The 12,297-nt window shown below is 39.2% G+C and overlaps 1 protein-coding gene across 1 annotated transcript in view; it reads left to right on the top strand.

The window, feature by feature from the left end:
* The window catches only part of SCUBE1 (signal peptide, CUB domain and EGF like domain containing 1), a 193,972-nt gene that overhangs the window by 98,983 nt on the left and 82,692 nt on the right, over positions 1 to 12,297 (top strand). The window contains exons 5-7 of the mRNA XM_069003376.1: positions 66 to 191; positions 8,273 to 8,389; positions 11,247 to 11,336. Of these exons, the coding sequence (XP_068859477.1) occupies positions 66 to 191; positions 8,273 to 8,389; positions 11,247 to 11,336 (333 nt within the window). The remainder of the gene's footprint in view (positions 1 to 65; positions 192 to 8,272; positions 8,390 to 11,246; positions 11,337 to 12,297) is intronic.

The raw sequence follows: 12,297 nt of genomic DNA, 5'->3' as shown, positions 1-12,297 counted from the left end.
TGCATAATTATTTTGTAATTTTATTTCAATACTAATATTTTCTATTTTTCTTTCCTTTTCCACAGAGGGTATGAACTGTATGAACAAAGATCATGGGTGTGCACACATCTGCCGGGAGACACCCAAAGGTGGGGTTGCCTGTGAATGTAGACCTGGCTTTGAACTTGCCAAAAACCAGAAGGACTGCAAATGTAGGTAGATGAAGATTAAATTTCAAATGCCCCAAAATGTCTTGTTTTCTTCATTGTTGTTATGTTCCAGAGGAAGTTAACTTTGTTTTGGCCAAAGTTGATTTGTAATTTTAGTAATGAGGGTTTTTTTGGTGTAGAAGATGCATTTGGGGACGGATAAGAGGGATTGAATAATAGAACGTTGGCAGTGGCTCAGTTATCAAAACAATAACAACTTTTCTACTTTCCTGTGAATGCAGAAAAGTGAAGGATCAGTTTAATCCAGACTTTCCTTTTAAAGCAATACAAATAAAGCATAGTGGATTCTGACTTGCAGTATTTTGAAGATCCACAAAGGTGTGTGCATTGCTAAGTGTACTAGTGAATTTAATGAGAAACTCACTAGAGCTATCAAATTAAGCGTGTGAGTTCCAATTTTTTGAAAAGACAGAAATGATTGCTCTAGTCTTGATTACACTGCTCACACTCTAGATTTATCACTTGGGAAACGTGCAGCTGCATTATATATACTGTTCTTCAGAGAAAAGCCCAGAGTGGTATATTCTTGAAGCTGGGCTGCTAAAGATGCAGATACTCATTAGCCCACAAAATTAGAAATTGTTCTGTACAGGTTCAAATAATTGACCTCAGCATCGTCATCTGAAAGCTTCAGAACTGAGTCTTTCTGATGGCTTCAGTGAGTCTTAGATCTGAGTCCAGTAGCTTGCATTCCTACTTGGTAGCTTTGAGAGAGACAAAAAAAGTGCAATCAAACAACATAAAATGTTTGCTGCTTTGCATAGGGCCAATATTTTTGAGACAGTCTTTCTTGCACTTCAGTTTTTTTTCTTCCTGAGACCTCCACTCTGTAAACACACATAGATGATATTATCTCCCAAGTACAAAGTCAAAAGAATCACTTTTGAATGCCATAAAGAAATGCCACAGAGTAATGTACAGCCTGATTTCTGCTCATTATTAAAAGGCTACACATGGCCAAAGGCAAAAGCACAGAAAAAAATGCCTTTATGGTAATTTTCATTCTCAGTGTTCATTAGAAGTGAATGTTGCATGCTGTTAATTGGAGTGCAACATCAGATACATTGGTGAAGTGTGGGAGGATGTTTACTTATGTTGTTATTATTTGTTTCCTCAAATTCTTATATTCTTTGGGAGTTTCAGTATCCTTTTTCATAGATGGTGGCAGGAGGATTAGAGCCTTTTCCCAAACATTATTCCTAAATGCCTTTTAATAGAGTAAAAACTTCAGTTTATTCTGTGCCCTCTGGTGTTCAAATTGTAGTTGGAAGTATAATGAACTTTTGGTGTCAGACCTCTAAGTAGGGACACTGAGTTTTCCAAGGCTGCAGAGCTTACTTTGGAGTACACCAACCTCTAAACCCACAGCACATTCTCCAAGTATGATCCAGAGTCTTATTTAAAATAATTACTTCTAGTCCTTCCAAATGCAAAGAAGTAAAGAGGTGTAGCCAGATAGCCTGGGACAATAATTGTGAGATTACAGCAGGCTATTTATGGAAGCCTAATTCTGAAACCAAATCTCAACTTTTAAAAAAACTTTTTCACAGCTAACCATTTCAGTGGAAATGGCTTAAATCCTGAGCTGCAGTTTTGCAACTACTCAGTTTTGCAGCTATGTTGAAGAGCTGGAAAAGAGACACTTCCCACTTGCCAGCCTGGACTGGGTCTGTAGCCCTGTATAATAGGGACTGTGGGGTCTGATGCACCCTTGTAAAACTCTGTATCCCTCTCAGTTATGCTGGTTTATCATGGTCCTCCAGGAGTCCATGCCTTTCAGGGTTTGTCAGAGCTTGCTGCTCTGGTTTTTGTATGTGAACAAGTGACAGAGAACATAGCACCTCTTAGTACACCTAGGTGAATTTTTATCAGCCAGTTTGCAATTCAGTCAGACCACTGAGAGAGATTTTCAAATGTATTGGCCCAAGGCCTTTAGTAACACGATGCAAGTCTTCCTCAAAGGAAGATGTTAAAATAAGTGAGAAAGCAGAAACACTTGGAGGAAGGCTCCATGCTTTTTATGCATGCATCACACGATTGTCATGACATGCTAGTTACATAAGCACATACCATCTTATCATTTACCATGACATGCTGATAAGGCTGTCACTTTTGCTTCATTCAGTGTCCATGATGGTCAGTGCTCATTAAACAGGCTTGTGTTCATTAGCTTCCTCTCCATAATTTAGTGTCATGCCTTTTCTGCTGCACAGTATTTAAGCTCTATTGTGAACATAAAATTTTTAATCTCCTCGTGGATTTTCCCATGATATTCATTTCTGTATTATCAAAGTGCTTTGTAGGCATTTGTAATGTATTTTCAAAGCATTCTTGTCAAGTTAAAAAGTACTGGTTTGCCTATCTTACAAAAGAGAAATTAATATAAAAATATTAATGTCAGTCATTTAGTAGTGATAGGTGATTAACAAGAACTACACAGAACCCAGCTAAGCATTTACAGCAGGGTAATGTGATCCAAGCCAAACTCCTGATGGCTCCAGCTGTAGTTGCAAATGCCATGGAGAAAGGAATATCAGTAACCTGTAATAGAAGAGATTCAAGTGACCAGCCAAGCTCTAAGTAGGAATTCCACAGCGAAGGCAGAAATAGGTTAGAGTCTTTAGGGCTCTTTTCACTTTCTGAGCAAGACTATTCTTTCTTGACAGTCCATTTCTGATTTGCTACTCACTCTGCAGCAGATGAGAAAATATTCCCAGCTGTTTCCACAGCCCTGACTTTCCCCAGCTTCACTATGCACTAAATGAGACAGGAGTGTTTTCTGCATTTGTCATTGAGGAGAGTTATCATAACACAATAGGACTATGTACAACAAGTCTGGTATTTTGTAGCTTTTGAGTGCTTAAGATTGCAGCCTTAATGGTTTCTTAGTGTAAATTTTAAGTATGCAATTTCTAGTTGCCCAACATGCTAAGAAAACACTCAAGTGTGGAGATTGAAAGGGACCTCAAGAGGCCGTCTAGAAGTGCACCAAGCAGAATCACCAGGATCCATGCGTGTTCCCTCAGATAAGCTGCATCCTTTACATCCAAGGCATCAGTAAACTTCAGCTTCTGGGAGTTTACTGCTACTCCTGTAAACTACTTTAATAGCCTCTGGTGTACACAAGCCCAGAAGAAGATTATGCTTTGTCAGTAATTTTCACAGATACTTGCTGGCAGCAGAAAGAAGAATTCAGAGCAGTGAATTTGGCTCCAGAGTATGTTGAAATAAACATGGGAATTTACCTCTTCTTTCTACATCTGTGTCCATGATAGATACTAAGATCCTGCTCCTGGGCACGATTGCATTAGAAGTTTGTGATAAACCGAAGATACTTTCCCCAAATATGAACAAACCAAGAGATTTTATGTTCATCTCTTTCTTAGCTGGAAGCTTAAAAAGAAGAGGAAATCTAAAGCAGATTCACATACCTGCAAGTTGCAACCTGAAAGAGTTATAAACAAGTCAAAGCTGGATCTTTTAATGAAAAATGCTGGATAATCCTACCTACAGCTCTTTCTATCGGCCTCCTTGGATAATAATGATTTAAGTGAGCAGGAAGGCTAGTGCAAAGTAATTCTAAAAATCCTGTCTAGGACTTTTACAATAAAATGCCAACCTACCCATGCCAAGTGGCAGCTCTTCATCTCCTGCTGACTGTGTCCTCATGCAACTATTGGCTATCAGTGCGAAGATCCCCAGAATGTTAAAAACATAAAGCCATCCTAGAATAAATCATGTCAGCAATGTTGCATGCACAACTTTAACACAGAGAAGTGTCCATATATTTATGTAAATTATGTATTTAATGGCCAGTTTAGTTAAGAAACAGTGCAATTTTTAAGTTACCTGGAATTGACAGTATGCTCATTTGAGAAGTCCATCCTACAAAAATACAAAAGATCTGTCTTGTGACAAATTCTGTGGCATCTGAGCCATAGTATATATTTCAGTCCACATGTGGACAAGATCATGACACTGTTCTCTTGGCCAATTTTTTAAGTTACCGAGTAATAAATGCTAGATTAAATAATTGGCCATATGTTTTCAAGTACTTCTTATCATGGGCATGTAAGATGGAAGAATCAGAAAAAGGGTTTTGTGGAACTTCGGAGAAGCACTGAAAACAGGATTTAGGCTGTAGAGTGAGGCTGAATTCTGGTATTTTCTGTCTTCTGGGGAGTATAGTATGGAATATCAATATCAATACTTAGTGGAATATGTTCATTAAAATCCTTCCTGTTCTTTAAGATGTCATTTCTCTTTCAGACAGTTGTTTCTCATTTTTTAATCATCCAAATGTCATTTCTAGACTACTCCATATATTTCTCTGGGTGTAAGCACTGGCCCACATGCCAAGCTGTGTCTCAGGACGGTTTAGCTCAGCCTAGTCAAACTGATTAGATGCTGCTGGTTCCAGTGTGGGCAGGTGGACAGGTTATGCCAGCTGGCATATGCCATTATGCCAGCTGCCAGGGCCTGAAAGATGTCTGGCCACTCTAGGACCCTGAGCATTGTAGTCACTGAAAAGAATTCATCTGGTTTGAAGGCACTCTGAAGCCCCAGTGTCAGCCCTAAAGCTCTTTATCCATTTGGAAGAGTGTTGGGAGAACAGACTGGTGACTTGGTTGCCAGCACTGGACGTGTCCCACCGAGGGTGTGTGTCATTGTAGGGCTTCTCTGCTGTTGTACAGGACATTTCTCCCACCAAGGGAAAGAGCCCAGCATTTTAACTGCACTTAAGACATACACAAGTTCTGAAGCACTGTCAAAAGATGGTGTTACTCTGGTTTTAAATCTGCCATGTGGGAATAAAGTCTGTCTGAGTTCTAACAGATATATGAATATTCTCCTTTGGCTAAAAAAAAACCACAACAAACTTATTATTTTCCATCCCTTTAATTTTAACATGATTTATGATATTTTAAGGTGATCTGTGTTTGTTGGAATTTACTGTTTTGCCTGTTTGCCTCTTTAATGTCACAGACTCTGAATGAGCACACAGTTGTTTGCATAGCTGCAGAGTCTAAATTTATCAGAAATAGTTTCAAAAGAACACTTTGTGAATTCTCATTAATATTGCTTTAATTCTTTCTGACAAAAATGGAGTAGATCTGGATGTCCATTTGCTTTTAAATAATTATGGGTTTCTTCCTCTAAGCAAGAGAAACTTCCCACTGTGTCACTGCGACAGAATGAGGGCTGGAAGAAAATGGAAATGACATATTTTACAACTGGATTTTGTACCAATTTCACCTGTAGAGCTGTCAAGCTTCAGAATGTTGACTCAAGTTACTTAAAATAAATAGATAAATTGTAGTCTAGACAGAAATTCAAATCCTTCAAAAACATGATTTACTCATGTTTCTAGGAGACAGGAAAAGGAACTGACCTACATGTGCATTCATGGACTGGGTAGAATGGGAACCAGTAACTTTAATATGCAGGGAAACTGTAAAAGTGTGTGATTCTGCAGGGTTTGCTATAAATGCCATCAGTCTAGTGAGATTTTTTCAAAGACAAATATAGTAAGGAAAAGTTCCTCATATTACGTGGGTCAGAGCAAGCATGTTAAGATATTTTCATCTGTGCCAGCAGAGGCTTTCAGCAAGGAATGCCAAAAATAACCACTGCAGTCACATTTTTTAAATACACACTTTGTTGCTGATTGCACTTTAAAATCCTCAATAAAAATACTGTTGGCTAGAAATGTGTTTAAACATCTGGCATAAACAACACCTTTAAGTTAATTTGTGATGGCACTGCAGTCCAAGGAGGATAGAAACTCCACATAGTCCTGGAGGCATATGGGGTCAAGTAATAAGCATGTCTTCATTGGAAAGGTGGGAGCTTTAAGAATAGAGAATTGACATAAAATTTTGTTTGTTTTGCATCAAAAATAAAAGCCAAAATGTTACTGTGTATTGAAGGGAAAGAAATGTTGTTTCCATTTGATGCAAAGCAGAATGATTTGCTCCAGGTATTTTTTCACAAAAATAAATTGTTAGTAAAGCTATAAAAGAGGAGAAGGAGAAAGAATGCCTGAGTTTGGCTGTTGCTTAGGGGGCTTTGTAATGTAATTCCTTGGAAGTTTAGGATTCTTATGATTTAGGGTATGTTCTCTCCTCTGGCTGGTTGGACTGACAATTTCCATTTTCCAGTCTAGTGCACTGTCAAGCTCCAAAAAGGGGACATGGATCAGGCAGGTCTCCCCATCTTTCTCATTGCCGTTATTTCCAGTTGGATAGAACAGCAGTATTCCTGGAAAGTGAGGTGGGAATCCAGGAAGTCTCTCTTCTCAGAGATTGTTCTGGCCACTAGACACCAAGGCTGTTCCCTCTCTATCCCTGAACAGCACAAGGGTTTTTATTCCAAGTGTACAGTGGGAAGGATCAAGGATGCTTGCACCTGTAATGGCCTCAGGTCTGCACTCACTTGAGAGGTGGACAACTCCTATTGTGATCTTTGCCAGAATTCAGGGGCTAAAGTTGTAAACTTGTGGTTCCCACGCTGGCAGGAGGTTTTAATGGGAATTCTGTTGGGTATGCTGTGGTGGGTCTCCCTCAGTTGCTTTTTTTAGAACTGTTCCGTTTTAAGCTAAATACTTCAGTGATTACTGGGAGTGACATGGCTGCTCAGCACTCACACCAGAGGTGGGGTATTTCATTTCTAGTTACTGTGATGGAAAATTCTGGTCTACTCCATTTTCAGAAGCTAGAATTAAAGCAGGGTCACTGAGTTCAGAGGGAAAATACAGGAGCTTAGCCCTCTTGCATCAGATACAACCTCAGATTTGAGTTAGATACGTGATTTTCAAATCCTGTTAACCAGTATCTTGGTTTTACTCTATATTGCAACTTGCTACCCTGCCTCTTTTATAAACTCTTATCTAGAAAGAAAATTCTAAGACCAGTGTGAGGAACTTCCTTCTGATTACTAGGAATCAATATTTAAATGAGTGTAGTCTCAATTTAAATTACCATACCATTTCAAAACATTTAAGTCCTCTGAAATTATGAGTATATAACTAAATAATGGCATATTGGATTTCCCCCATATCTGCCAGTGTATATTTACCAATAAAGAACCTAGTCCAAATAAAGACAGTAAATTGAATTCAGAAATCAGTCAGATCAGAACTGTGTTAATCAGCATCAAGGTGTGCAGCTGCAAAGGATGAAATGAAACAGGGGCAAGTGAGAGGCTTTATTAATGGTGCTAGCCAGGTTAATATTTAAAAACTGGTTTCTCTTAGCTGGCAGAAATTAAATCCATCATGTGACAAAGGAAATTAATTGAATCTGATCTATTAATTTGTGTAACCTTCAAAACTCTGCCTACTCTCATGAAAAATGTTTGCTTTAATGTATGTTTAGTACTTTTTCCCCAGAGGACATTTGAATTGCTAAAAGCTGTTCTGCACTGTTGCTTGGAAGTGAAAGTGGCATCTCCAATGCTTCCTTCCTGGCTGAGGCCAGCACATGGCAGAGCCATAAAAACTGTGTATTTTTTTGTTGCAGAGAAGAAAAAAAACCCAACCATTTCCTGTTTTATTTTTAAACTTGTTGCTTTAGGGGGGCCAGTACTTGGTATAGTAGATTTCAAGACTTTTATGGCTCTGTTCTTGCTGCTTGGTCTCTGCTTCCTCTACTTAGAGAATGAAGGGGAAGCAAAAGAGTGATGCTGTCTATAGACCTGAAAGTATACATGTGTATTGGTAGACTGTTAATTTCTTCACAGGTATGAAGCATGTAGCTTTTAGGAAGACAAAGAATTGGCTAAGAGTCACACTAAAATTTTTAATACAAGTAGACTGGGGAAAATGCTTTTATTTTTCTTTCTCTTTTTTCTTTGCTGCATGGATTGAGGCTAGGGCATGAGATGGGCATAAGGGAGGGGGCAGAAGGAAGAAATAGAAATAATTGCAAGCACAATTGTTTCGTTGCCGTATGTCTTGGTGTGTTACTGCTCTTCTGTGTTCTGATAGGCTCTCAAGACTAATTGGTTTCATTGTCATTTTATTTATATATACATATATACACATTCATTTGGGGCTTAACTAGTAACCTGTAACTATGGGAATGGAGGCTGCCAGCACACCTGTGATGACACCGATACCGGTCCTGTGTGCGGTTGTCATCAGAAGTATGCCCTGCACTCAGATGGCCGAACCTGCATTGGTGAGTACTTCTCTGCAGCACATTTGATCTCGTACTGCTGCGAATCTCTGTGCCATTTGTGTGTGTGTGTGTGGCTCTGTGGGGCGTGAGTGTCGCTGTCCCGCTGGGGTTCAGCACTGCCAGTGCTGCAGAAGGGTGTTCCAGCAGCTCCTGGCTGCTGCAGCCGAGCTCAGCCAGGCGCACGGAGAAGCGTTTGTGCGTGGTCTGTCAAAACGTTTGTTAATGAAGTATCCCTCTGTTACTCACTTGTAACTTTTGTTTCTGTTCGTAACTATTCGTTTTTGAAGTATAAAGGTGTAGAACATTCATCATTTTGAATGAAAGTTCAGCTCTTCAGTTCACTTTCGTTAGTCAAGACTTCCTTGTGTAAGCAAGGTTAGGAAAATGATCTTCTTTTCTGAGCTGTTACCAGGGAAAAGGAGTCATCATTATGTGCTTTCTCCCCTGTTGTATGTTTCATGATTCTGAAAACTACAATGCTTGTAGTGACTAAGCTTTCATTCAGAATATCAGTAGGAAAAAGCCAGTCAAGACATGGAGCGTCTTGGCAGATGCTTTGCAAGCACGTATGATTATAAAATGTATTATTTGCTTAACATCATTTCTTTCCACTCCACTTAAAAAAAAAATTTAAAAGTGCATTTTTGCATAGTGCAAGTTAACATTTGAAAATTCTTACTCACAGATCAGAACCTGAAATCCATAATGGTTTTCATTGGCATTGTGGACATGTTGACTTTTTTTGTTTGTTTAATTTCAAGTCCTTACCAATTCTTAGTCATTTCCTGAGGTTAAAGAAACACAGACACATATTTATCATATTTTCTCTCCTATACTGCAAGACAGAGCATTTGAAACCCATGGAAATCTGTCAGCTACCTTTAGCCAGTCTGTCTTGGTCAGATCCATGGCATTAAGCTCCGTGGCTGCCCAGAGCCTTGCTCACTTCTGAGGGGTTTAATTGCACAAATTGTGGGGTAGGGCCAGGTTTTTGCTGGCAGAGGTAAAGCTGAATGGAGCTCAGAGCTGGGCTCTGCCTTTTTGTCTGCACAAGGTGTGTCTGAGTGCAGGGGATCTCTCAGCGAGTGCCTCTGATAATGCAGAGGGCTCCATCCTACAATCCCTGTTCTGTGGCAGTTCCAGATGTGGAGAACTTGCAAGAGTGAGAGCCTTGAGAGCAGGTTTTATTGAATGGATAATTGATCTTCTATTTATTATTGTTCATTAATATCGTTGGATTGATGTTTTATTTTGTCCAGCATGTAAAAAATTATTTTAAAAGCTGTGTACATTGCATCTATTTTTTTTTACTTTTTTTTCCATTTTTGTAATGTAATACATACAATTCCATGTTACATTCCTTGGTCTTGTGATGTAAGTCACATATTACTGCCTGTGCTGATTTTCTTCCCTCTAAAATAGTTCTTTCTCTTAGAATACTTCTAATTTTTTTATTTATTTTTTACATTTTTATTCCTGCTTTCTGGTGATGGTTCCTGATTGCCTGTCTTGTCTGATAACTGACGTTTATTAATTATTTACAGAGAAAAAAAACCAAAAAAAACCAAAAACTCAAACAAAAGCCTCTATTGCAGCCTGATCCCATCTAGAACTTGTTAAAAACAAAACAAAACAACTTCTTGTTACCACTCAACCATGTAGAGTTGCCACAAACAAAACCTGCCAGCCTCCTCCTCCTCCTCCTCCTCACTTCAGTGATTCCAGTGTTTGCTGTCTTCAGTGGTGTATATATTCCAGGCATCACTGCAAGAATGCAAACTTCTGCAATGCCAGATAAATACTTGTTGACCCTTTGTCTAACATATTTTGTCTTTGTTTGCTTGACTTAACCTTTTATTTTTTTTTTACGTTTGCTGCATGTGAAAGTCCCCACTTGCATTTTTGTTTTTTGTTTTCCTGATGAGCATTTCCTTTTTTCTACAGATCATTTTATTTACCCAGCTGCTGCTTCTCCATTGCTCTTCTGTATCAGAAATCTTTAATTTTATTTCACCTACTGATCATCTCTTCCCACACTTGTGACTGTTTCTGTGTATTTCTAATGAAGCATAACCAAAGTCCTCATTATGCTGTATGAAACTCTTACTTGTAGGATGTCAGAGACTACCTTGTAAAGTGACCTCTGATGACATCATCCTGCTCACTGCATGCTAATAAAATTACTAAACCCTGTTCTTGCAACATCTTTCCTAGCATTGAATGTTTAGCTAGTAGTGTTTCATAGACAAGCAGGCAACCAGCACTGCCCAAATTGATCTTTTTTTGTGTTTGTTTGGTTTGTTGTTTGTTTATTTTTGTTGTTGTTGTTGTTTAATTTGCATGCTGTTGTTTGGTTTCTCAGTGTGTCGATGTGTACAAGGCTATGGTTCATCCATGCCCATCCATCACCGGACTCTTCTCGCTCTCTCTCCGTCTGTCTCAGTCTTCTGCCTGCTGCCTTCAGATCCTGGTGCCCCCATTAGCCTGGATCACAGTTTGTCTTTGGTAGTTTGTTTAACTAGCCTTCCTGAATTTTAATTTTTATCATTAACACCTCTCTGGGGCACCCATGTTAGCTGTCTTGTTCTCCAGTAGAAATCCAGCCTCCTCTATGTGGTTAATTACTTCTTAGCTGACCATTCTTCCTTCTCACCCTCTTTCTTCCTCCTTTCCCTAAACACCCATTTAATTTTTTCCTGGGTTCTCAAAGGGAATTAACTCTCTAACGGGGATTTAGTGCTTTCATGCCTTGCTTCTTGGCTTTGGCTGTGCCATGCCAAGAAACTGTCTTAGGCAGCGGAAAATTGGGCTTGTGATTAACCAACTGCTCCATGTTTGTCCCTTACTTGTGTTTTAGAGAAGGATGAGGCTGCAATTGAGAGTTCTGAGTACAATGCCACGTCAGTAGCTGATGTGGACAAGCGGGTGAAACGGCGGCTACTTATGGGTAACACTTTTCTTCCACTTCCTTTGTTGTGCTCTCACTTTTGTCTGTATGTATGTGGGGGGGAGGTTCTCTTTTGGTCTCATTTGGTTTTGGTCTCCTTTGGTTTTGGTTTGGCCTGGTTTTTTTTTAACCTGACTTCATCTGTGTGGAAAGGTCACCAATTTTGTTAAGTTCTCATCTGTTGTACAACTTCATTCCTTGTTTTTAAACTTTTTTTTTCCTAATGCTGCAACTTTAATGTTCAATTTTCTCTGCATAGAAAGAAGCTTTTGCTATTAACCTTACTTAGCTTATGCAAGCTACTTTTTACATGTGATTTGTGTGTTTGTGTGTATGTGTTGCTGTAGAATTCCTGAAAAATCTCCTGTTGCAGACCTGCCTATTGACTTAAAAGTGGATGATGATGATGATGATGATGATGATGATGATGATGATGATGATGATGATGATGATGATGATATAAACCAATGCTCTATTACATCTGTGGTGTTAAATGAACAAGTGTATTTGCCTAATTAAAATTTCGTGTACTTTTGATCGAAATATAAATATTATGACTGGAAATTCCTTCACTTCCTTTGTGCAGCTATTTTAGTAACCACTGAAAGAGATCTTTCCCTAGTGACTAGTGAGCTTCTGTATGTTCTTCTTGCAAGACTGAGGCATGGCTTGTTTCTCTATGTCATTGGAGCTTGAGAGTGGAAGAGAGTAGCAAGTGCACTGAACAGTGAAGATAATTCTTTAGCTTGTGCTCTCAGTTAACCCATTGCACACCCTTGTGCTTTTCTCCTTCACGTTACATTTCTGGCTGTTAGTGAGAAAGGCCTTTTGGGAATAGAAGGGGTCGAGTGGCTGGGCTTCTGCCAGACTTTGCCTGGGACAAAGACCACAGAGTAGCACAGACTGCTGAATGATGCTTGGAGGTTGTCAGGTGGTTTATTCCTCTGCATTTTCCACTCTG

Source organism: Aphelocoma coerulescens, chromosome 1A, assembly GCF_041296385.1.
Source record: "Aphelocoma coerulescens isolate FSJ_1873_10779 chromosome 1A, UR_Acoe_1.0, whole genome shotgun sequence".
In the NCBI taxonomy this organism is placed as follows: Eukaryota; Metazoa; Chordata; class Aves; order Passeriformes; family Corvidae; genus Aphelocoma; species Aphelocoma coerulescens.
Note: the sequence above shows the minus strand (reverse complement) of the source record. Positions and strands in the feature narration are given on the sequence as shown.